We start from the raw sequence: 27,536 nt of genomic DNA on the forward strand, positions 1-27,536 counted from the left end.
TATTACCAAAAGTAACTGTAAGTATTAAAGCTGTCATTTGCCATCAGCTATGGACTGTCTCATTATCCTTTGTGCTTGAAAAACACTACTTCATATTGAAAGAAAGTACAAAAAATTGCATTCATTCTTGTGTGTGGGGGCAACAGCAGGTTTATCAATCACATTCTTTGTGAATGTTTGTCTTAGTGCAATGACCTCAATTTAAAGACCACAAGGACACAAAATCAGAAGACTATTTTCTGTACAATTTACTTCTGTAGCAATGTATTTGTATTAATCAAAATGTTCTTAAAATGTACACCATTTTTGACAAAAGTTCACTATGATAATTAAGCACTGGCTTAATACAATATAAAAAAAATCAGTTGTCTCAAATATTATAAAACCTCCAAAAGCAAAAGTTACATTTTTAAGAACTCAAATGGCCACATGGATATTATCCCTCTGGCTCAGCTGAGAAAGGAAAAAGTAAACTCACTGTACAAATATGGTTTTTCAGGCTTGCAGGTACATGTGATCCAGTGTCCAAAACTGAAACAGATCATGAGGAATTAAACAATATCCTATATTTTAAAATACATTAGCCACTCATAACACACTGGTGTTATTCCTAACATTTGAAGTATCCTTTAGGGTAATTCATGGCTTATATAGTCCTTGACTTCAGGTTGTTCTCATTCTTTCTTTTTGGTGAAGTCATATGGTTTCCACCACTGTGCAAACTGCAACACCTTTTTCCGCTGCTCCTCAAAGTTCTGTCTGATTCCTTTTCTCCAGAGTCGTGGTTCCAAGTCCAGCATGCCACCAATAATTTCCTTTGCAAGTAAAAGTAAGATAGATAATGATAAATGCAAAATTACCATACTACTTAACACTATCTTATCATGGAATGAAGAAATATGTCTTTTCAAATTATGAGATTGTCCATTTTCTTCAAGTGCTAATTAAAACTTAAAATTCTGAAAAATATACCAATTTAAACATAGAACTGCAGTTGTTGGATGGTTGCCTCAGCAAAATTCTTGTAAGCACAGCACGTTGATGTACTGCTTAAATATCCTAACATTACAAGACTGTTAATGCATTAGTGCATTTGTGATTAAGGTAAGTTCAGAGAAAGAAAGCTGCCCACTGTGCTGTTTCTAGTGTTGTATTTCTTCCCCAATTTCTCCCATGTTTTTGCAACACCAACTCTTTAAAAAATGTTTTCTGTGATATAGTAAAGACAAGAAGAGTTTATTACAGCTCTTCCTGTACATATATTTTACACTATACATACCATGAGTAGCAGTTTAACCACATGAGGATTTTAGTAGTTGTCTGTATGTGTATGCACAGTAATTTATACAAGCAGGTGCCAGTGCACCTATGTATCAATACTATGGCCATGAAAATTTTTAAGTAGATGTAAGTATCTTCCATCTATAAGATTATATACCCATCATTTCAAATATCAGCAGTTCAGATCAAATTTAAAGAAACACCAGTTTAGAATCACAATCTCACTATCAGCTAGTGAAAAAATCATCTACTTCATTAAACCAGCCAAGTTACAATGACTCATCAAGAAAAGACAGATAATAAACTCAGATAGGGAACATCAAAGTAATTGTTCTGGCAACATCTTGCTTTAATTACTTAAATTTTCCAAAACAGACTATAATTGGTAAATTAATCTTCTACATAACAATACCTTTCCAAAGTAATGAGGGAAACTGTGTTGATCTTCAATCACATGAGCAAATCCTCCCTGAAGGCCAAAGTCCACAGAAAAGTATGGCAACCCTTTAGGAACCTACACATGCAAAGTCACATTTTCAGATGTTTAACAAACATTGCTGGCATTTAGTCAACCTCCCCAGAGGAGAATGAGTTTGAACATGGTTTTGCAGTTTTATAGTACCATGTGTTCTTTTAAACTACTTCTCAAACCAACTACATGTAGGATAAAACTGCAATAGAGAAAAAGTAAAGCAAACAGGTAAGGGAAAAGCACAATTTACAGCAACTGGACAAAAAGACACTGAAGAGAGGATGACTGGATGGCAGAACCTCCAGAGGCCACAGCTGGAATAGCAGGTAAGAGATGGGGACACCAGGCAGCAGTGTGCACAGTGGGCAAATGCCTCCCTGCCTCCACATCTATGAATTACATAAGTTTAACAAAAATTTTAAGATAACCATTAGCAAGCTGCATTTATTAAAGATGTTGACTTTGGTCAACATTTCTATGGTAACAGGAAATATTTACCCTGAAAAAAAACTGACTCTCAGGGAGAAGGGGAAACATCTTTTTGAACAACAGATTACCAGAAACCCCCTCTATGTGAATGGACAGATATTATCCTTAGTTTGCCAAATCAGACAATAATTCTGTCAGCCTGCAGGAGAGATGCTGGATATCTGCCACAACAAAGACCCTCCAGTCTAACAGAAGTGGATCCATTTATTGCTACAGTACTGCAAATAATTTCTGCTGTTTCACTGCAACAGGTTATTTTTCACTCCTTTAATTGCTGAGGACATTCCTATACTGGTAAGATTTGCAAAGCTTCCAATTCATAAGCATTTCCTCTGCTACAGTCCAAATAACCATACAACTTTCTGGAGGAGTGTTCAATCTATTGCTTGAAATACAGACTCTAAAAATAATTAAGACTTAACACAGAGGAGCAATGTAGCAAAGCAAGAAATATTTAACACTTTAAATGGACTTTAAAAAATCATTAAATAAGGAAAAAAGGGTTGGCAGGTGATACCTTAAAGAAAAAGTCAGCTTTGTCTTATTTCTCACAATTTCTGCACACAATCCCCCCACTAGGTGATGTCTCAGCCATGTCTGACCTTCTAGCCAGGTATCACCATCTCCCAATATAACTCCCTAAATTCCCAAACCTCAGCTCAGTCTCTAAGCCACACCCTTCGATCTTTCTGAAGCCTACAGACATTTCTTACCCAACAATGTTAAAATCACACAACTGTGTAACAATTCAGCTACATTGTATTACTGTAAAGAACTGTCCTGACTTAATCTGAAAACTGGCCTATAAATATATATAAATATATATATTTATAAATATATAATAGTCACAAAAATGTAAGGCTATATAACACACATCTTCCAGCTCAATATTAAAATGACAGAACAATCTTTGAAGCTAACCAATCCAGCATTATTCCTTTCAGATTTGTTTATATAAAGATGTTTCATCTCAGTATCCAGGAGACAGAGAGGGTACTGTTCCCTTGTTTTACAAAAAAAAAGATTCATAATGCTATTTATATTTTCATTTCATAAACTCAGCAACATAAACAGCTGTTCTAGGTTAATGAAAAGGACAAATCATATTTGTTTCAGGAAAGTAATTTGCAAATCTTTGATCTACCTTAATTCTTAAAGTTAATCAAGAAGATTATGCCAGTACATGTCCTCAAAGTGTCAGCTTTGTTCTCAAGTAATGCTGGCAGCTTAGTCCACCAATTGTTGAAATAAATGGGAATCTTTTCCCTAATGTCTCTTCCCTAATGTTAAGAGTGCAGACTGGTAATTCTCCTCATACCTATGCCATCCTCTGATGCACTAATCTAATTGTGGTCCCTTTCTTCTCTCTTTGAAACAGTTAATAATGGAAAAATGTTAGAAGAATTTAATGGTAAATTCAGGATACAAAACACTTCATTACTTACAGATTTCCGAATGTCTTTTGAAGAAAGATCAATTAACTTCTTGTTCATGGACCACTCTTCATCAGACTCCATTATAGCTTTCTGTAAAATTATTTCATCTAAAGGTGAAAACAGTCCTTCATACAGCAAATAAAGAACTAACTGTAGTGAAGTACATTGCAGTAGGGCAAGTAACAATACTTCTTAACAAAGTAACTTTATTTTTGTTAACTTGTCTCATTTCCACAAGCTATTTTATAAAGACATTATATAGTATCTTCAGACCCACCCAATTGAGATCCTCTGTTTCTTTATTTTAATTTGAGTTTTGCTTGACACAAGTTTCAAAAAAAGGTCACATTCTCTTTTTACTTACCCCATACAAAACCTCTTATGAATTCATTACACTAAATTAGCCTTTTTCTATTTTAAACACTAAGAGAAGAATCCAGCTTAGAAGGATGATTGTCCTTAAAAACCCACAGCTGACTCTATACTCCCCATAGTATGGAACTGGGTATATTGTAGGGTAGGTACCTTTAAATTTCATTTGAAGTGCATTTTAATGGTAGATACTTCCAAAATAAATGACATTGCATTAAATCTTGTTCCTTCTCTTTCCTTGAGTATTCAAAGAAAACACAAGTTATACCAGCACCTGAAGCACAGCAGTCAGATCTGACAGGTGAAAGGTTTCAAATGTGGTAAAAGTTACTCTATTGTTGTTCACCATACTGCTGCCCCACTTCATCAAAACCTAATCACATTATTTCCAGAAAGCATAAATAGTATTTCAAAAATCAAATAAAATAATTTACTTATGAAGGGCAAATAATGAGTCAGTTGCTGAAAGCTGAAAGGACAGTTCCAGGCAGAAGCTTCCATGAACCTTTTCTTAAAAGGTCAGGGTAAAGAGACCAGAAAAGCTGTAGAAGAAATATTTATCCTGCTGTAGAATGTTCATCAGAGGCTTAAGACACATGTAAAATTTGGGCTTACTGAAATAAAATGGAGATGAAATACTATCTACATTGGTATTTCTTAAAATAGGTAACATTATTTTCTCATTTAATGCTTGCCAAGTCACAAATATTGTGCTTTAAGTTTATAGTACAAGACTCAAGTAAGAAGTACTGCAAGCCTTAAAGCACTTCAAGAGGCTACAATTCTCTCATCTTCTAGTATTTTCAGTGCAGTGAGACTTGGGAGAAATGCTAAGTGAAAAACAGCTCTTCCACTGACTACTTGAAAAAAAACTCTTCCATTGATTACTTGAAAAACTGAATTATTTCACACTGCTTATTTTAAGATCAAGGAATATTAGCAAAGAATGGTCCAGAAGAAGGATCAAAGAACATATATTTTCAAAAACAGCACTTGAATATAATTTTGTTTTCAGAAATAGATGAATTATGATATAATCATTCCAATTACTTCATAAAAAAACATTTTTATGTACCTTGAAGTAGATTGGAGCCATATCTCCTACTTCTTTTGGAAGAGGAATGCATTCATATACCATATGATACCTCTTCTTCATACTCATGTTTGTTTCTAGGAACACACAGTCCAAGTCTTTAGCTTCAAACATTCTCACCAATGCATTTCGGAACATCTGTTTAAAGGGAAAAAAAAAGTGTTATTTAAACTGACTTTGCAGAACTTTCAGATAGAATGTACTATTTCACTAGCTTATTATATTTGTAATAAACTAACAATAAAATGGAAAACAATAACAATCATACTAGGAAAATTATTTATTCTTTATTATTTACTAATTTAAGATTAACTATATTTCCTATGATAAAAACATCAGAAGCCTAGGAAACTATTTTGAAACACGCAATATAATTAACACTACAAGCTTAGTTTTAATAAATATCACATATTTTTATAGCTGAAACTGAAACCATGTTGAACTTCTAACTTCTTAACTGTAGTGCTCCATAAAACAACATGGCTTTAATAGTAGGTCCCAAGCTTGCAATTCCTAAGAAGGTAATGACCTGGCTTTTACAGACTATAGTTACGATTACCCTTTTACTACTCCTTCCAATTATACAGTTCAACAAAAAAAAAATTTAAAAATGAAAGTATTTTCACTAGGCATGCTTGATCTTCAAGTAAAATACTAATAATTGCCTCAAAAAATAGATCCACCATCTTCACAGTATGGAAGCAAACCAAATGTAATACTCACTATGTGTGGACTCAAGCTACATTTTCCAGCTCCCTGTCAGAGGGAGGAGGTGCTGCACCCACTCAAAGTGTATTTCAGGTAACAATTCCGATAGCTCCAGTGTCAGGGTCCTGCACACAGCCAAGAGGCACTGCAGGGGCTGGGCCCTACCTGCTGGGTCTCTGGCTGCCTATGTAGGTGGGAAGCTCTGATGCACTTCAGTTGTGAACTGGATTAGGTCCAGCAGAAAGAGAAGGGGTATTAAAGAGTTATTAAAGAGGTGAGAAGTGTGGACCTGGCCCCCAGTCACTCAGGAGCAGCAATTAAGTCCAGGCTGTCTCTTCTGGTTCTTGCCTGAGCCATTTCAGGAATGCTTGTGCAGGTACCTGGCAGTTCTTGGCCCTGACTTCATCTCAGACCTAAGTCCTCACTGTAAACCTGCCTGGCCATCACGGGGCCATGGAGGACCTTGCCTACTAGCACAGGAACACTCCTGGCCTGGTACCATGGGAGCGTGTCCTGTCATGAGATGACCTCCCCCAACTGCCTTGCCCATTGCCTTGAGCCCCTGACTTGGTTCCTGCAGAGCAGCTGGCTCTGGCTGCTCCCTGGCTCTTGACAGCTGGCATTTGCATCCACGATATGCAAAAGCATCATTCTACAGCTTACAATGTTCAGATGATGAACACATTATCAAGAACAAGGGATGATTTCTAAGAGTCATTCAAACTCATTTTCAAGTGCATGAAAGATCTAACTTTCTCATAGGGTGAGTCTTTCTGAAAGTTTCTCAAGATCTTGAAAAATGCTTTTTAAAAATGAAGATTTTTGTCTTATGTGTGCTTTTATACCATTTCCAAATGTAAGTCAAGAAATCACTGAAACTGTAGGATCCTCATAGACCAAGGTATCATAGCCCTAAGACTCACATAATTCATAGGTAGTCCTTGTTGCACTGTTATTTTTTCCCAATTAACAATGCTCAGAAGTAGAAACAGCACCATTAAAAGGCAAATCCCAGCCAAAGGTTTAAGATTCCTTATCTTAATGTAAATGGAGAATGATGACTCAAACATACATAAACAAATACACATCAGCAACATCATAATTTACTGTAAAAATAAAGTACTGAAGTAAAAAAGAAGGAAAGCCAATCACTACCAGGTTTTTAATGCAATGGGACTAGAAATTGAACTCTCCATCCTTTTGCCATCTTGTTCAGTATAAATCAAACTAAAAGTCTAAGAAACATGGCCAAATATATATCTAAACTAGGCATTTAAGCTCTTCAAAGCAGGCCCTTGTGCCCTGAATTTTTCCTCACTAATGAGCTTCTCCATGCAGTGACAGAAGAATGCTGCCATCATTCCCCTAAAGCAACTGATGAATTACAGCCAGAAGACACTGCCCAGTGTGCCATGACTGATATGGGCCTCTACAGCACAGAGTGACAGGCTACTCTGGATTAACAACTTTTTGTCTTCTCCTTGTCACTCCAGCCACCAGAACTCCACTTCAGAAACACACTGAAGCAAGCAATGTGGTGAGACACCAAAGGCTGACAAATACTACGACTTACAGCTGCTACCCTGCAGTGTTAACTGAAATGCAAAATCCACCAAAAAACCTCGAATATCAGCAGATATTAGCTAACTTTCCCCAGCTGGATTTTCTTGTTTTTAAATACATTGGACTTTTCCTCCAAATTCTGAGCAGGCCAAAGCATCAAGAATAATTAGCACTGGAAAGGAGAAAACCATCCATAAGGGGAAATAAGAAGGCTTGGCTTATGCTTGGGTGCACACAACATTAATACATGCAACAGTTCAGTCAACACTGGATGTGTAAAGATTTGTATCTTTTCATATTAAAAATATTCTATGCATATTTGCTTTGGCAAGTGAGCACATCGGTGTCAAAACTACACAATACATTAAATTCAAGAGCTTGAAGGCATACAGCATAAAGGAACTCTTTTTCCTTTAGTCCAATATATCCTAAAAAAACCCAAACAGCAAAAATAGCTAAAACACATACTTCACACAACTTTTTGTGAATACTCAATTTTTCTGCCCTTCAACAGTAACAAAAAATATGTCTCTTGCATCAGAAAGTTACTTCAGTCATTGACTATCTGCTTATACTCTTGCTGGTGTTTTTCAGACTCCTTCTTCTGTAGCACATATATGTTGGGGAAAGAAAATAATCATGTATCCATCACTTTCCAAAATACTTCGCTGCAAAGAAATATCTCAGAATATCTATATTCTCTCTATGAATATATTCACAGGATCAAAGGATAATGGTTTTATCAACTAGATGCCTTTTCTAACAAGTAAAACACTAGTGTTGAATACAGGGACTGCATTTGCTTATCTTTTCATTATCCTATTTTCTTTCTCATACAATTTTAAAATCATAATTGTTTAGTTAAGAGCTTGGGGTAAACAGAAGATCGAGGATAAACATATTTATCACTTTTTCGCATGCTCTTTTGTTCCTCCTGACCCTACTTGTTGCACTTATTTGTTTCTTATCCAACTTTCCTAGGCATTTCTGTCATATGTAAGAGAACTCCCTTTCTTTCTGGCTGGAAAGGAGCATAATTTACTATATGAAACAACATCAGACATGAGAATCAATGTGGGGGCAAATTTGAAAAGTCAGAGAATCCATCTGCCAGAGGATTCTTGCCTTGAGGCAAGACCAACGTTATTTAAATTATTACAAACTTATAAATTATGCTGGTTTTAAGTCTCTAAATCTCGCAGCTACAACAATGAAACCTTTCTCTAGTCTGATATAGTCTCCAATATTTCAATATAAGAGGTGGCAAATTGTTTTCCCCTTGTAATAATCCTGATGGCAGAATAGGGGATTGACAAACATAGTCATTCTCTTAGGCAGAAGCTTGTTACATCCCTCCCTTGATTTACCATCTCCAAAGAAAACAGAACTCCACATCTTCAAAATGTCTTCATAAGAGACTTGGAAAGCACAACCCATCATGCTTGGTGCTTTATTTCAATAATTCTTTTCAAAAAGGACAGAAAGTTGGATTTGAACAGGGATCTCATTTATTTTAAGAGTAAGGTATTTCTCTCTTAACTAATATCCACCCAAAAACAGATTAAAAACTGAAGATATGTAAACAACATATTTGTATTTAATTTTAAGTGATCTGCCTGCTCTGACAATTCTTTTCTTTTCCTTGGCACTCCCAAGAAAATCCTATGAAGTCAGTTATTCTATTTTCTGTAAGGGATCAGCTGTACCTTCTTCATTTCCAATAGACATTCCTCTGACATGGTTTCATAGATCTCCAAGGACGCACATTCTGCAGCATTCCAGGAAACTTCTTCTAGTGCTCATAAAATTTGCTTCAGTATTTACCCTGCCTCTCTTTCCTGTTAATATTTGACCACTAATTTTCATCCACAATGTCAGAAGGTTCTGCCCCTAAGTGGAATCAGAACAGACCTGCCAGACTGCAAATTATGAAAATATGTGCTTATGACAAGGATGCTATTATCCACAACAAAATTATTTTACAAAAGGGTTAGAACAGGAGACAGTTTCTGAGCAGACCTGGATTTCTTCCCAGATGTCTTCATCCAAAAGAGTGGCTGCAGTATGGTGCTGTAGAGGGGCTATCAGGCAGTGACCTTCAGTAAGGGACTGGCTGCTTGGTAGAGACAAGTACACCTAGGAAAAGCAAACAAAAACTCAAGTGCCCAGTTTTCCAGCATTAAAAACCTTCCCATTGCTGAAGTTAAGAAATTCATCATTTGCTAAATTCAAATCAACAGAAGCCATTAGCTACTGACTACAGAAAAGTATTAGCAACTTTAGTACTTTTTAAAAGGGCCCATTATCTACCAGTAAATCAATCAAACCAGTATCCTGAGAGCAGTTCCACCAGTATTATCACCCTTATAAACCAACTGGTATCATAGCTGCTATGAATTCACACTATTTAGTGCACTCCAGTATTTTTAATACAGATATATGGCTTTATGCATTTTTAATAATATGCAGAGGGATATAGATATAGATATATATAGATATAGATATACAGATATAGATATAGATATATAGCTATTATGCATATTCCTTGTCATGGTATAACCTGGCAGGCAACTAGACATCACACAGTTGTTCACTCACTCCCTGTTCCCAGTGGGACAGAGGGAGAGAATCAAGAAAAAAAGTAGAATTTGTGGGTTAAGATAAAGGCAGTTTAAAAGGACAGAAAATTAAATAATGATGATGATAGTAACAACAAGGTACAAACCAAGCAATGCACAGTGCAATTGTTCACCACCCACCAACTATTGCTCAGCCACTGAACTGGCACCTGGCCAACTTGACCCTGAATTTATCGACTGAGCATGATGTCATATGGTCTGGAACATCCCTAAGGTCAGTTAGGGTCAGCTGTCCTGGCCATGTCCCCTCCCAACTCCTTGTGCCCTCCCCACCTGCTCACTGGCAGGGCAGTACGAGAAGCAGAAGAGTCCCTGAGCACTACTTAGCAACAACTGAAAACATCAGTGTCTTATTAACATTACAGTCTTCCCAAATCCAAAACACAGCACTGTATCAGCTGTATACCTCTCAGCTGTATAACTCTGTATACCTGTACCAGCTGTGTAACTCTTTACCTATAAAGAGTTTCAGATCAAATGAAAACATCACTGATAAAGAAAAACTGTAGTAAAAAAACTACAAAAAAGGCTATATTGAAGTATTTCAGATGTTATAAATCCAAATATTTATGCAATTTTCAAAGGCATTAACAGAACAAGAAAGGTTTCCAAACCAAACTTCTGTCTATTTCAAAGGATTCTAAGCATAAAAATTGAATTCTCCACCTAGTTTTCTTTGATATCAAGACACAGTTCTTCACCAGTTCAAATTTCCTGAAGTGTGATTTAATCTTCCACAAATCCACCGACAGTCTAATCTCTGCACAGAGATCTTTCACTATTACTCTTGTCTTCTACAAATGTGAAGTCCTGACATCAAAGATTAGCTTTAAAATTCATGACAGATTTATATCTTTTTCCTCCTCACCCTTGATGAAGTTGTGGAATCAACTGAAAGAGCAAGGAAAGTAAGATGCAGAACAATAAATCCTTCCATAGAAGCAATTTCATTTCTAATTTTAAACACTCTGACATAATTTCTCTTTTATTTCCATGCTTGTGTTAAATTGCTATTTTCTTACCTTGCTGCCAATTGCAATAATAAGATGTTTAGAAAGTTCACTGCTATCAAAGCAGTAGGGGCACTTTTCCATGCATGCAGCGAGTTGCTGGTGCTCACGGATTGCTTTTCTTCTTTGTACTTCCTCCTCTTCCCCACTGCGTGCTCTCTTGGCTGCTTTGGAAACAAACATGTCATCCAGAGTGTAGTACTCTCTGTCTGTTTTCTCCATGAGCTGAAAAGATATGCAGAAAAATTGCACTTATTTGTAAAGTAGCAAGAAAAAATTCTTAGCTCTTTGAAAAAGAGCTTCCTTCCTTGAAAAAAGCATAAAGTACACAAGCAGTAGCATTTCTTCTTTTCATATGGCATCTGCTGCAGATGGAATAATCAGGTACCTCTCCTGAGAGCAGTCATACACAGATATTAAAATATAGATATGTGACAGCAGTGAGAAGAGTATATTACTATATTCCATTTCAAATTAAAGGTTAGGTATTTCAGTATTATCTTGGCATAACTTTGGCTATCTTTAAATAGATGCAAATTTCATATATAATTTTTAAAACATATTTTATCCTCTCCTGTCTCCTCCTCCTCTCCTTTTACAACTAGCATTAAATCATCTTTTGTGAAATAACTAGATCGTGACTCTGCACTTCATATTCACATTCTGTGAAAATATTTCAACACTTATTCTTACCAAGGGAACAGGACTAAGCCATTTTGGGAAGAAAACAGTCTTTGCCTTCAATACTAAGTCTTTCTGAGTGCACCTGTTGCATGCCACAACAAATCTTAATATATTTTAGGATTCTGACTAGGGTAGCCCTAGAAAAGAACTAATGTTAACTGGAGGCATTTGGAAGGCATGCCTTCATAACTGAGGCACAGTCTCCAAATTAAGAAATACTTCCAAATATCCCAGACACAGTTTCTGTAGATAATCTGATACTAAAAAAAAAAAAAAGGACACAGTACATAACTGACTTTTAACTTTCCCCAAAAATGACAAAAGTTCTTGCTTTTTCCAAATACTGCAGTCCTCTAACACAGACCAAAACCTTGTTTTAAATATGTTCAGTATTCTTCTTATCAAACAATTGAGGAGGAGCCTTCTTAATATTACTTTATTCAGCTATAATACACTTAGCTGCTTATGTGCATTTCCTACTGGAAGCCACTGCAGACTAAAATCAACAGTTCAAGAGTTTAACTCCATTCTTCTTCTGCCTTGCTGTAATTCTACATTTAACAGAAAAAGAAGATTTCTGAGATTTAAAAAAAAAATGTAGTGGTTTGGGTGTCTAAATTCATGTCTCTGTTTTTCTGTCATAAAGGCATTAATAAGGTAAAGTCAGACCTGCAGCCGAAGCACTGCTTGGAGAATAGCAGCATTTTGTTATTACTAAACATTAAGTTTGGGATTTTTATTTAAATCAAAATTCTGCCATGAGAATGGAAATACACAGGAAACATGACAGCTGGCAGACTAGAAAGGAAAGGAAGAGTGGAAATCACAACATTTTGGCTATCAGGAGTATCATGTGGAGCAGAGAATATCACTACTACTCTGCTCTGCTTGCACTTAGAAGTAGCCAAGGAAATTCCTGGTTTGTTACACACAACCTCCACAACCTCTTTTAAATAACAGTACTTTTCAAAATACTCCACAGAATCCCTTGTGATAGAATAAATATTCATCTTATTAAACATCCTGGATAGAAGATGCCTCTCTTCAAGATGGATAAATTGCTGAATACAACATGATATCTGGGATCCAAAGCAACATTCTTACACAGAAAGTAGCAAACTTTTATATAGTAGGCGCTGTCTAAAATCCAGATTTTGTTTGTTCTGGCACAGTCATGACCAACAGATCATGGAACCAATACAATAGTTTAGTTTGAAAGAGACTTTGAAGAGACACCTTCCTCTAAGCCAAGCTGCTCAGGGCCCCATCCAGTCTGGTCTTGGACGCTCCAGGGATGGGGCATCTACAACTTCACTGGCAACCTGTCCCAGTGCCTGATTTCCCTCAAAGTAAGGAATTTCTCCCAAATAAATAAACTAAATCTATCCTCTTTCTGTTTGCGGCCATTAACCCCTGTTGTATCTGCCTGTGTGATTTCTAGTCCCCCTTTACGTACTGGAAGTGTTATAAGGTCTCCCTGGAGCTTTCTCTTCTCCAGGCTAAACAACCTCAACTTCCCTAAGCCTGTCTTCATAGGAGAGGTGCTCCATTCCTCTTTTAAAATATTTATACTTCTATTTGTACAACAAGGTGCCCAGTGAGTTCTGCCAATTGTATTACTTGGCTATAACTATATCTCTCAAAAAGAAGTTAAAAGGGAATTGAATAAATAAGAAGAAATCATTCTCTAAAATGCCAGAAGAAAAGCAAGTAATCATTTAAAAACCAATTTCTTTCATACATATATTCTTCCATACAAAAGACAGAGCTAGTACACATCCAAAGAAGGAACTATGCTGATGTATTAGAGTTGCTGGAAAGCTGCTGCTCTGAATCATAGGTGCAGCATCACACCTGCCAACCATGAAAGCCAATGCTTTTGTATGTTGTGCATTTAGTTCTCTTGCCATGATTGATATGGTTTGGTATTGCCCTTGCTGCTCAGGTGCTGCACAGAGATCAGAAAGATGCAGGAAGTCATTCTGATCTATTAGTTTAAAGTTGGGATGTCCTCCAACACATCACTGAATTACCTAAAGCTAAGAAAGGAAATGCACCTGAAGTCCTTGTTCCTACCAGACTGATTAAAGCCCAGAGCTGTGCTAAATTGATATTTTCATAAGACAGATCACCTCTACAATCCCCAGTCTTCTTTTTCCTACTTCACTTTGCTTTATTCTGGGCTTATCTCCCACATTCTTCCTTCATATACATCCTCTTTTTTTCCAGCCTTCCCTTCTCTTTAGGCAAGCACTGATTAACCAGAGGACACAAAGGCATCTTTAGGACTCTTAGCACGAGGCAAAATGACATGGCCTCCCACATCTCACAGCATAATTGTGCAACTATGTCATTGCTACAATCCATCTGATTTTCCACAACCACGATGCAGTTTTCATTTCACCAACACAGAAGAATCACAATTGTGCTTGCCCTGGCTGAGAGAGGCCTGTAATACACAAACATTTAAACAGCAGTCAGGGAAGGCATCCAAACTTCTCACAGGAGCCCTCTGGGCTTTCATTTGGACAGCTCAAATACAGTGCAAATGTGGCTAAAACCCAGGAAAAGGGGTGAGATCTCTAACCATTCAGCACAGGAGTTTAGAAAGAAATCAGCATCTGACTATGCATAAATTAGAATGATTTGAGAGGGGGAAAAATTACAGTGTTGTATTTTCTGATTAAATCCTTATCATGATAATTACCATGAATAATATGAATAAATTACATGAATTATTTCATTATATAACGTTCTGTTTACTAAATAATTGAAGCCCTTTTTAATTTGCTATGTTAGTGAAGCCATCAGACACCATGGCATGGGGCTACTTCCTGAAGTAACTCTTGCAAATCTGTGCAAGGTATACTACAGGGTCAGCCTAATTTTTCTGCCAACCTATGCTCAGGCCACTGGAACCATATCTCTTAGCTTTATTTTAAATAAATTCTTTTTTTCTTATTCCACAGTAAAACCCCTGCAGTCTTATATAGGGGCTCCCTACACACTCCATCTCGAGTGTGCTGCACATTGTGTCTCTTATTGCTCCCTCTGCTGCTACTACTTGCTTTTTGGGTGGCTCCTTCAAATAAAAAGCCCTGCTAAAGAATTTCATATCATTGTGATACTGAAAGGAAACCTATGAGACAGAACTCCCAATGATCGAGATTATACCTGTATAATACCTCAAGTATACTTTTTCCCCCACTTCAAATTTCCTTTGAAATTTGTGGATGAAATTGGAAATTCTATTAAACACAATTAGCAGAGGAACAAAAGATACCTGTGTAGTTCCAGTGTGGGTTATTTTCAGCTTTTTTGTACTGTTTCTTTTCTGCTTATTTTCTTGCTTCAATTTGTATGCAACTATTGAACTTCTGCTTTTCCTGTTTCCTTGCTAACACAATCATAGCTGGAGTTACTTCCATATAAGCTAATAAAAGTGCATCTGCTTGAAAAATTTGTCCAAAAAAAAAGTCTATAGATTGTATAAAATGTATCAGTTTGGGTTTAAATTGTCATGACAACACTGACGTCTTTAAATGACAGAGCTAATATTTGTGGAATGTTGTATCATAATGTATTTCAGGAAGCTGCAAAGAAGAATAATCTATTATTTTAGAATACAAACCTGAGTGACATAAGAATACATCTCATCACATTTAAATTTATTCAGCATTTAGCACCTATTCTGAACAACAAAATCACCTCAGAAAAGTTTTTCTGATTGCAAATAGTATTTGCTTAAGACAAACAAAGGCAGAATTTTATCATGTAAAACCTTATTACAATTCCAGTCTCCCTGTGAACACAGACATTTAAATTTGTAGGTTTAATTCATCATATAATTCAGTGAATAGGCATTTTCAAAACCTACCACCACACTGAATTAAAGAATATTTTAATCACATAATATCAAAGGATTTTAAGACATCAAACAGAGCTCTTTTAAGGCCTGTGTCACTGACAAGAAAAGACTAACCACCATGCTGGTGAGCAAGGTAGCTCAGGATTACCTCTGAGCAGCAGAAGTCAAGCAAAAAACAGATGACAGAGGACTGCTCAGTGTCTAGGGACCAACCTCCTTTTTGTTCCTGCTGTATAAAATGAAAACTATAGATTTTCCTGTAAGTAGTTATTAGGATGGATAAAATTTTATATAAATTTAATGGCATAAAATGTAAACTAAACAAAAATACCTTCAGTCATAGAATTCTACTTTTAAAATTCTTATTAGCATTTCACTTTACAGTTATTCCTGGTCATTTTATGTCTAGGAAAGAATGTCCTGCATAAGTCTTCAATTGCAACATATCTTGTAATTTTAACATAATTCTGGCAGAATCCTAAATGCTTATGCAGTAATTTAATATGGGCTACATTTACACAGTTCTTACTCTTCCCAGGTTTTCTTCCCTAATGCAGCTGTCACTGCTGTTGATTTGTTTCCACATGCAGAAACAGCTTTTTTGTGTCCACACAATATACACAGAAGGGTATTTAGTGAATTGAATTGAAATATAGCAGAACAAGGTGTTGAAAGTTATTTCTCTCGGGTTATCGCAATAACTTTACAATAAACCAGGCACATGGTCTTTAAGTAAATGTAAAAAGCAACAGGGTACCAGAGCTTTGCTGGCTTTATCATATCTATTAAATATTGTGCTAAAATTGCTTCACCATGTGAAGAAGAAGAAGAAAAAGGTTCTTTACATAATAGTAGCAGCAGCAGCAACATTTTGCATTTTTCACTTTAGCTTCTTCTAAGGCTTTTTCAAGACTATTATTTTGGTTTATGATGATGGAAATGCAAAAGTGCGAACAGGTAGATTTGCACAGCAAGCAAAAATGATTAGGCTGAAAGTAATTTTCCATTTTACAGACTTATAGAGAAGCAAGGAAAGGCAACATGCAAATTTCCTTTTTGCAAGCCTCTAATTGCACAATATCACTCGGCTGAATCCATAAAGGAAGGTCAGCATTACTAGTAAAGCATTTAATTTTTCAATGCTGAATTCCTCTTAGGAATTACTGCACGTATTTTAAACTAAAATTAGTTTCTGGCCAAAATTAAAATATCCTGATGAACAACTCAAATTAATTGTTCTCTCTTTCTTGAAGTAAAATATAAAAAGAAAAAAAAATGCTTTAGTAGAATTAATACATACAAATACAAGGTAATTTCTCTTGAGGTTATGTTCCAGGAATCAGTCTCTAAACACCCACAAGCATTTATTGACATGAGTGAAAGGATTACATAAGTCTTAACAGCATGAATTTGGGAAAATTGAGCCACTTACAACAGTCAAAGGCTAAAGAAACTACAAACAGGGTACTTAAAGCTATCAGTAGTGAAAATCTAAGACTGCACACATATTTTGTACTCTAGAAATGTCAGAAAAAAACAGTTTTCAAATGTTTTATTGACTTCTTTATATCCTCAAGATATGCTTCTACAACAGTGAGAACCAAAACCACTTTCAGAGGTGAAGAAAATAAAAAGTAGAAATAGTGATTTTAATGAGTCGTTTTTTCATTGAGACACAACAGCAAAACATGAACAAATCAAATTCTAGGCCTGCTTTTTCTCCATATATCAAAAAGATTAGTGTTGGGTTTTAAAAAGGTTTTTTTTCCCACCACTGTAAATTAAAGATTTGGGCCTTTTTCATGGTATTCATAAATTTGACATAATAGCATGCAAGGGGCAGCTGTGGGAAAGGCAGCATTTCAAACCTCTGGGGTAAGTGACACCCACATCAGCCACCTTTCAAAAGAGACTGAAGGGGAACAGGAGGCAAAAGCCTCAAGCACAGTAGGGTTGTCTTAGAACCATGACTACAAAAATAAGAATGGACAAGAGGGCAATGATAAGTCAGAATCTAAATTTAGAACAAAGACTCAACAGGTAAACAAATAGCAAGGAGACAGCAAAATCCCTCCATCTCATCTCATTGAGCTCTTGAAAAAAGGAGAGGTGGGAAAAGGATTTAATAAGTAGAAGTATGGGTTGAACACTGCAGATGTTTACTCTGTCAATCTGAGGGGGAGTCTGGCATGAGATAATATACAGACCTTCACCTGCCAATGGGATTAGACAGAGGTTTCATGAAGAGAGACTTTGGGTCTACGCACTAATATTTCTTTCAAGTCCCATTCAAGAAAATAAATCCTTTCATGAATTATACCCTTCTATTTCAACATCCCCATCTCTCTACAAAACTGCAATTATGTTATTATCTTCAGTAACAACTAGCCTGTATTTCATTTGAAACCCTGTTAAAGCACTAGATATCGGGAAAGTAGCACTGATCTAGAGCAGAGCACTCAGCTGTGTAAAAGCCAGAAAACAGGCTGGTCTGAGTTCTCATTCTGTTCCCATTTGTGAGAGCAGCACCTATTTCCTCCATCCTCAACAGCCGTGGGGCTGCAAGTTTCTTTTGGGCATAGTCTGGGAAAGTGATAGAAGCCCTGGGAAAATCTCTGAAGGAAATAATAGTTCCCTAGGCAATTCACAGTGGTTAGATGAATGAAATTATTGAACAGAATTTAAGAGACACAATCTCCCTTCTCCCATCCAAGGCAGGACATCATTTGTAGACTTGCAGCAGTTTCCTCCCACCACTCCTCTGCAACATGACAGATTAATTTTTGTGGATAATTTTATCATTTCTCAAACGAAGGCAGAAAGAGAAAGTAATTTGTATGTGTCAAATTTGTGTACTATGGTATCAAAAATAAAACTGGCAAAAGAGGTTTGTTTGCTAGACTTCCTGCTGGAATAAAACACCTTGCTGAAACTACTGAGGAGAAATGCAAGAATTTTGAACACTAACTTATTGAGCCCCAGATCATAATGCAGATACTCCATGTAGTATAGGTTGATAAAGGACATAAATAATCATCTAGAATCTCTGAGATCCCACTCAAATTTTTCAGACTGCTGCCAACACTTCAGTGGTTAACACTGATTTTGTACTGTGAATAAGAATGCTTTCTATAGACATAGAATGACATGGAAACCTCAGAGAGGCCTAGGAGCCAGTTTCTTAACCTAAGATCAAGGAACAAACATCATCTGGGGAAGACCATCACATTTTGTGGTTACAGGATCTGGGAATCACCTGCACAGAAACTACCAAAAGCATTTCAGATCTTAACAGAGAAGAAAAATTGGCATCTGAGATGCTTCTTTTTAAGAAAGTTGAACAAAAATACCTTCAAAACCTAAATGTGACATTGCATAGGACTGAAAGACTACAGTACCATGAATTAAAATATGGACATTGCAACAGTAATGGCTTTGACAAGATATCTACTTTGAGCATATGCTCCAATACACTTAGCCAGTAAATAAATAGTATGGCTGAATCTTTAAAGGTCAGTCAAGAAACGTGTTCTAATAAAACAATGTGATATAGTACATCTTCGCCCAGTAACAAAAAAGAAACATTACTTAGCATTTGATCCAAAGCTCACTGAAATCAGTAGGAATTCAGAGCCTTCCAAAACTGCAATGAAGTATTTGTATAGGCTAGGAAACACAATACATTCTTGTAACGTTATTAATAAATCCTATCCTTCAAAAAACCAAACAAAAACAAAACAAGAAACCAAAAATAAAACAAAAAAAAAAAAGGGAAAAAAGCTGTTAGAATGAAACAGTTGCTTTCTCACCTAGTGTGGCCATTTCATGTTGCAAAATCAATCTCCAGCAATGGAGAAGACGTATGGGGGAAAGTTGGTAGAATTGACTCTTCTGCTACACATTTGCAGTTCTCAGCATTTACTGTGGAGATCCTGAGCCAAAACCTATCTAGATCTCCCTATTCAATATTTAACAATGAAACTGTATTTCACTAAGTTGCTATATTTTTTTTCTCCAACTCACAATCAAGGCCTCCATTGCATTTCATGCTCTACAACACAAGTTCTACAATTACCTTCTTCACTGAAAAAAAATCTCAAACCACTCCTTCATGTTATCTGTTCTGTGGCCACAGCCCATATGAGAAACAAAAATAGTTGTATTCTATTAAACTTTTATGCTAATAGTTCTAGTCTAGAAGCTGCCTTCCCTTACCCATCCACCCATTCCCCCCAAGCTGAAGAAATTCTCTTTACTTAGGTTTTCTTCAAATGGCCACTGCTCTGTGCTCCTGAATACAGGGTATGCTTTAACAGTTTGGGCAGCATTCAAGATATGGGTGCATGATGTGTTCACTACATGCTTTAAAATGCTAAATACTCCCTTTTCATAACCTCCAAAATTCTGATTGTCCTTTTAATCACACCAGCACTGAGACAATGTTTGCAGACTCACAACAACTCTCAAATCAGGCATCAACATCCTCTTGTATATGTACAGTCATGGCCTCACTCAGCTTCAACATTATCAACATTTTGCCTTCATCAACGCTGTCTGTCATCTGAATTGACTGCCTCAATGCCTGTGATGGGATCTCTTCCTTTTTCTTTGAGAGTTCTATGGAATAATCTCCTGTGTCTGAACTAGACATTTTAATTCCTGTTATACCCATAATGCCTTTCAGAGACCATTTAAAATAGGACAGGTGACTCACATCACTAAAATATGTACGTCTCTCCAGCAACACTGTAAAGTGAATCTTAAGAATCCATTCAGATGTTTCACAATGTTAGAAAATTCCTCGCTTTGTACTTGGTAATTCTACAATTTACAATGGCCCCTATTTTTGACAGTCCTGCATAATTCTGTAGCCATAAAAAAATCTCATCTTCCTTCAGGCCTTCCCTTTACTCAGGCCTCACGTCCTCCCTGATATTTCTAATAATAGCATGCTTAATTAAAAAGTCATACACACAGCACCTTACCTTTGATGCCATACGCATGAACAGTGAGTTTTGATCCTCTGCTGTTCTCATCTTCTCATTTTTGACCAAATCCTTCAGGGTCATACTATCATCATCCTGAAAATACCTTACTCTCTCTTTATCTACATGAGTAGGCATCTGGAAGCAAACACATTAAAAATAAATAGTAACCTAATCAGAAAAGATCAGCTACACAATTCAGACCCTAAAAATTTCAACAAGTTTAAAGACTCATGAATCAAGGCATGCAGATCTGAAACATTGGGGCTAACAGCTCCATTTTATCTAAGGAGAAAAACATCTTTCCCTTTCTTCAATTGCATCAGTATGTCTAAATAAAAATATAGCCTCTTCCCAACGTCACTATATCCTTAACATCCTTAAGGTATCAGAGCAACAACATTAACACTCAGGAAAGATAGACAGTACTTCACTGAAACAGTTCATTAGCTCATAAAAATGAAATATCCTAAAAACTAATTTTCATTATTGACAACTCTAAAACTTTTGTAAAGTCACAGATTACTGAAACACAGTAATCACAGACAGTACCGAAAACTTGTGTGAATGGTATCTCTCGGAAATGTTGCCACCTTAGAGTGCACAAAGGAACAGAGATGTCCCTTAGGATAGGATTAGACTAAATTCCAAAGGAGTACAGGAAGTGGTCATTAACATAAAGCAGGACAGCATTTTCCAAAATGGAAACAACAGGACGATGACAACAAATTCCTCACCCTCCTCTGTCTTTCACTTCTCCACAGCAGTGTATCAAACTGATCTGTCCTACTAATCAAGCATGCTTGCTAGAATTATGAGGTAGTGTCACCTCCTCTTATCTCAAAAAGATCAAACTGCTACTATATTTACTGTTAGAAGTAATTATCCTTAGAATAAAACACTGCTCCAGCTTCCAAGTTTCTTATTGTTCTCCAAAGCACTTTGTTACAAAGATTAGGTCATAATTATTATTGTCATAAGTAGTCATATTTTTTGTTGGAACTGAAGTGAAATTAGCCCCTGAGACCTGAGTACCTCAGCAAAATCTTTCTTAATTTGGAAATATTCAGCTCTGCTAATCTTTGTTATTTACATAACTTTATGTAATATAAACTAAAGAGACTGTGATAACTTTTCCCTGAACATGCATTTAGATAAGCTCTAAAGTGATCCCTTGGGAAATGCAATCTGAAAATAAACTGAATATATGCTTAATAAATATGTACTTTAATTCTTAATTACAATCAACTTCTGTGACAATGGTCACAGGGGTTTTCAGGTGAAGGGAGAGATGAGAATGTTGACTCCATGTTCAGAAGGCTTGATTTATTATTTTATGAGATATATATATATATTACATTTTAAGTACACTAGAAAGAAATAGAAGGAAAGGTTTCCTCAGAAGCTAGCTAAGTTAAGAACAGACAAGAAAAGAATGATAACAAAAGGCAGCTCTCTCGGACGCTGTCCGAGATAGCTCAGTCCTTGATTGGCCATTAATTATAAACATCCAAGATGGGCCAATCACAGATGCACCTGTTGCATTCCACAGCAGCAGATAATCATTGTTTACATTTTGTTACTGAAACTGCAGCTTCTCAGAAGGGAAAACCCTAAGAAAGGATTTTTCATAAAAGATGTCTGCGACAATCTTCCAAAAGGAACTTTTAAACTACCTACTGACATTCTAATAAGATACTCATTAATTATGGCAATATAAAAGTAAAACTACAAAATCAGTCAAGAGGTGCAGTTCAGTACTCAGATTTGTAAAACTTACCATCTGGTGCTTTCTTCGTCCTCCTTTTGGCTCCAGTGGCTCTGTTGTTCCCATCACAGGCCATGCCCTTCCACTTCCATCTGCTCTCACAAGGACCACTTCTTCATCTTCTTGACGGCTTGAAGCCTGTGTCAGGTTTTAAGACATATTTTAAAACAGATGGTACAGACAAGCCAAAAGAGATACCTAATCCACATGAAATAAGTGTTTAAAATCCTAAAGATTAAGCAACAGATTCTTTACATTTTGTGTGTTCAGTATAATTCAAAGTAGACAGTTTCACCTTAGTGAGGTATTCTTTTCACATTCAAAGAGAGAAAAAAGTATTAAAAATACATTCAATAAATTAAATGCAGAGCTTTTCTTTCTGAAAGAACTAAGTTTGTATTCTTGCTTTTTTCACATAAAGCTTTATCTCATACAGATAGACACACAATGCTTCTGAAAGAGTTAAAGAGATAATACTGAATTAATAAACACCACCATCATTATAATGCTGTATTCCTGAAAACCATCTAAAAACCTACAGCCCATTACCACTTCTTTTACCACTCTAGATTGGGAGTGTGGAGAACAAACACCCTCACCTCTGTTCCCCAAAAAGTTATAGAACTTGTCTTCATGAAAGGTTCTTTATAGGGCCCCCACTTGATAGGGGGGCCCTATATAGATATAGGGGATAGATATATACAAACACAGAGAGGGGAAAAAAAGGCAGAAATTCTTCACCAAAAAGTAAAGTATTTTGCTTTCTAAAATATTAAGAATAAATTTTAAATCATTAAAAAGCCTGTGAACTTCCTGATTGTACTCCAAAGATGTTTAGGTAAATCAGTTGATTAAATTAGAGCACATAATGGGGCCACTACTTAATCAGATGGTATTAGGACAGCCTTTGTCAAATCTTATAAACAACTTCATTAATCTCCATTTCAAGCTATTTTCTACCAAACTGCCTTCCACCTGCCATGCTTGCCTAAGGAAAGCTTGTCCCAGAAACCCAAATAAAGTCTGGTAAATCAGTAGATACTGAAGTATACTTCAACAGCTTAATTACATTTTTCCAAGGAAAGTCATATGAAGGTAGAAGTTATGGACCAAAAAGCTGCCTAGGTAAGCCAGACCTCTCTCTTCTGTAACACCAAAGGCAAATCTCATTTTGCAAAGCAAACCAGGATGTCCAGCACAACTTTGGCTCCAATAACAATAATGATATTTTCAGAGAATACAACATGACTTATTTCCAGCATCAGCCAGATACATTTTATTTGTGTGTAATCTGTACCTCAAGTATTCCTTTTTCACAATGTAAGGGCTTTTGTCCCTATTGGTAGGGGGAGAAAAGGTGGTTCATTCCAATGGGAGAAAAAGGCTGTGTGCATTCACCCCACACATGTCATGAGATATAAAGGTCACAGCTGACTGAGACACAAACAGCCAGACTGGGGGGACCAGGTTTTACCATGCCATAAAACCGTATTCACAGCAGATACAGAAAGCAAAGATGACAACATCAATAAGAATGTATCACAGCAAACTTCTACAATGCCACAATTCCTTTAAAACTTGGGTGACTTTACAAGGTTGGAGGTTGAACACATAACCACAGATATTGCAGTGAAATCTCAAAAATCCAGAGCATTGCTAATAAGTCTGAAATTGCACAGACCTTTGTAGAGGAAAAACTCACCCTATCCACATGGCCAAGCAGGGATACAGAGCTCTCCCAAGAGGACTAATCAAATCCACATAGCAGACCCTTTACAGTTCTCAGTGAATAATCTACCAAGTAGCCACTTCTGAAGGGTCCTGCTCATGTGAAATCCTCTGCCAGGAGCATCTTTCCAGTCATTCAGCTCCTTTTACCTGCTGCCCACATAATGTCTCCAAAAAGATGCTAACTTCAGGTCTCTCCTTCCCCACACGTTTGTTTTACTGAGACAAGGAAAGGATGAACTTTTCCATTCCCAGTCTCTAAACTTTAACCTCACTGTATACATGACTTTTAAAATACACAGATCATTAAAACCAACAGTCATTACAACAGCAGTGCTTCAACAACTGCAAAGAACAGTAAATACCAGATTCTTATACCAACTTACAAATATTTAATTCCTTTTAATGACAGCCATCCCCAAATTTGTCTTCACTAAAATTCTTAACACAGACATTTCAAAAAGGATGTCGTTGATGTGCAGGCTGTTATTTTCCCAAAAGTTGATGGAATTCACAAGGTGTTCTATGTGTCAGACTTTCTTCGTCTTTGAAGAAGGGCTCTAAAATATTAGATCCAAGCAACATTTGCACTTTATCTTTTCTTCCCATTTCTGCATGCTTACACACTAACATACAAGCAGCAGCAGAGAATCTGGATTGAGTTAGGACAGGGACAGGGAATAGAGAGGGGAGTGATAGATATAATACATACTGAATTATTTGGGTCAGAACCCTATAGCTGGCAAGGTTTTGTCTGCTTTATGAGGCTTTGAGGTTTTTTGTCCCTAATTTCCAGAGTCCTGAGTCCTGACACAAAGCATGTAATACTGACTATAATGTATTCAGATTCAATATTCCAGAGGGAAAAAAAAAAGTCAAAAAATTATAGTAATTTTTACCTTTAGAATACAAAGTACAAAGAAATCAAAGTGGTCCTTCACAGAGAGATTAAAGGAAGCAGATAAAAGGATAAAATAATTATGGACAGCATGAAAACCAATGTGAAGTCATGTTAGAGACTAACAGCAAAAGCATACTAGGAACCAAAATGAATTCAATGGACGCAAGCCAAACGTGATTATTCAGAAGATTAAAGATGTTATTAGAGGTAAAAACATCCTTCAAACCTCAAAACCCTATCTAAATAGAAGTGACTTAAAAATATAGCATAAAAGTTAATTGTATTCACACAAAAAATGGATTTTTAGTAGAATCTTACTAACAATAATTAGTGAAGTTATTTCTATACACATCAGAAACAAAAAGCTTTCTGGTAGAAAAAGATGCTCAAGTGGTGACAGCATTATCAGAAGATGACATTTAAATAATATATTAATTAATTGTATTTTATTCAACAGCACTTTTTGAAATGAAAGAAAAAAAACCCTAGAACTTTAGAAATCATCTTTAAACTGAAATATCAGTAAAAGGAGGTTTTTTTAGTAAGCTGCCATGAAGTAATGATTTTCACTAGAGCTTCGAAAAAAGAATTGTAACATACAATGTCCACATCCTTCAGCATATATTATATCCCTTTAATAGGTCTTAGTACAAAAATAATGGAAAGCATCAAATATAATAAAAAGCTTTAAAATGTGCCAAAGGCTGATCCTGGGAATTCTGGGGCATTGTATCCAACATTTGTAATGGATAAGTTCACACAAGCAAAATAAAAACTAGACTTCCTCTACACTTGAACAATTACACCATACTGAGAAAGACCCTTTGCAGGAACAATCCACCACTCACAGAAGTAACAGACTTTTTAAGGAGTGTGGATATCAATCTAACTGCAAAAGTTACTTAATGTTCTCTTTTTATCTATTGATATTTTCTTTACACCTGTATTCCCATGACTATATGACATAGTATATGGTAACATAATGTGGCCACTGTGACATAATAAATACTCATTAATAATTATGATCAGATAAATAATACTTCTGTTAAGTGCAACAATAAGTTTAAAACATATATTAAAGTATTTTTAATATACCTATTCTTAAATGTTAAAATTGAAACTGGAGAAGAGGCTCAGTCACTATCCCTAAATCTTGTGATGACTGCTAAACCAACAATATAGTGTACAGTCTGAAATGAATAAAAATAGGGTCTATTTCCTGAGTGAGAGAGGAATTGTTTGTTGCTATTAATTAAGGAACATGACTTTTTACTTCAGGCCAATTAAATATGCAAAGTACACAGTTGTTCTCACCAAATGTACAAACTGCTACACAGCAATTAAGACTCAACTGAACAAAACAAGCAGACAAGTCTGTTTTTGAAAGATAAAAGATTTGAATTAAATACATAAATCAATAGGGTACCCGGTACCCATCTCAATAAGAATTTTGAACTCTCCAGATATTATTCCTATTCCATAATCCAGCAGGAGGAAGTGGAAATCCTCTGCCACATCAGGTGCACAGCTTAATTTGAGGAGCAAATGAAGTAGTGAGGTGAACAAATGAAGTAGTCAGGCCAAGCATCTGAGACAAGATCCACTCAGTTTTCAATGCTAATAGCTATTGGGAATAAAATATATTTTAATAGTCAGTGTATTGTACAGTAGGGAACAAATAAAGTTAAAAAAAAATATTTTTAATTACTGAGCCAACAAAAAGCTGGATGCTGCATGATTTGAAAGCTTTCTGCACATGTTTACTGAGATTTACATTCAAGTGGTACAAGCACAGAATAATAAAGGAATAACAAAGGAACAGTCTTGAGCAAGGAACTAGCCTCTACAACCAAATGCTAGCTTTGTTAAATCAGGTGCTGCATTAAGCATGCCACCTGTTTCCTTTCCCCTACAGTCTCTGGTGAATGGAAATGCTTTGGATATTGTCTTATTCCTCTACTGGAAAAGTCTGTCCTCATGTTATAGTAAGTGTCCAAAAGATATCTAGCATTTCTCAGAGTGCTGGACTCAGCTATTTCTCCCATCTACTGTCTCCTGTTTGCTTCCTTTGTTCCTTCTCCTCCCATTCCAGTTACCCTTCCCTTAGGCTCTCAGCTTGCAGTCACACATAACCACCAGTTACCACAAGGATGGGTAAATCCCATGTAGGAAGAGTGTCTGCCTCCTTCAGTGCTGGCTAGTCCTAAGGGGACTATGTCTTATGTTTAGGATTCATTTTATTCCCAACCTGGAGTCCCCAAGTAACAGGCTTCAAAGCATCTAAGCTCCCCTTCAGGCTCTAACATTTGCTGTGAATAGTGGCATTGTAGCCTTCAATGTAATGCTTATAAAAATCAGTAGTTTAACCATTCTCTATGGCAAGACTAAGGTTTGCATCTCACAGGAGGATGAAATTAAAATGGTCAGAGGCCTATAACAGCAGTCCACTGCATACATGTTGTATCTTTGATTTGGGTTTCTTAAAGTAGAAAAAAGATAAGACTAAGAGAATTAGCAGCATGAGGAAGGAAAGCAAAAG

General features: G+C 36.3%; 1 protein-coding gene across 4 annotated transcripts in view; it reads right to left on the reverse strand.

The window, feature by feature from the left end:
* Positions 1-235: 235 nt before the first annotated feature.
* Positions 236-27,536, reverse strand: part of CWF19L2 (CWF19 like cell cycle control factor 2) — a 60,127-nt gene continuing 32,826 nt past the window's right edge. For 3 of the 4 annotated variants that reach the window (XM_059466904.1, XM_059466906.1, XM_059466907.1), the window contains exons 11-18: positions 22,381-22,506; positions 20,601-20,738; positions 11,076-11,288; positions 9,434-9,550; positions 5,126-5,281; positions 3,688-3,768; positions 1,694-1,795; positions 236-815 (exon numbers count right to left, since the gene is read on the reverse strand). In XM_059466904.1, the coding sequence (XP_059322887.1) occupies positions 675-815; positions 1,694-1,795; positions 3,688-3,768; positions 5,126-5,281; positions 9,434-9,550; positions 11,076-11,288; positions 20,601-20,738; positions 22,381-22,506 (1,074 nt within the window). In that variant the 3' untranslated portion in view covers positions 236-674. The remainder of the gene's footprint in view (positions 816-1,693; positions 1,796-3,687; positions 3,769-5,125; positions 5,282-9,433; positions 9,551-11,075; positions 11,289-20,600; positions 20,739-22,380; positions 22,507-27,536) is intronic. The other variant, XM_059466908.1, reaches the window with a different exon arrangement.

The sequence above is a fragment of the Ammospiza nelsoni genome, chromosome 2 (genome assembly GCF_027579445.1).
Source record: "Ammospiza nelsoni isolate bAmmNel1 chromosome 2, bAmmNel1.pri, whole genome shotgun sequence".
Lineage (NCBI taxonomy): Eukaryota > Metazoa > Chordata > Aves > Passeriformes > Passerellidae > Ammospiza > Ammospiza nelsoni.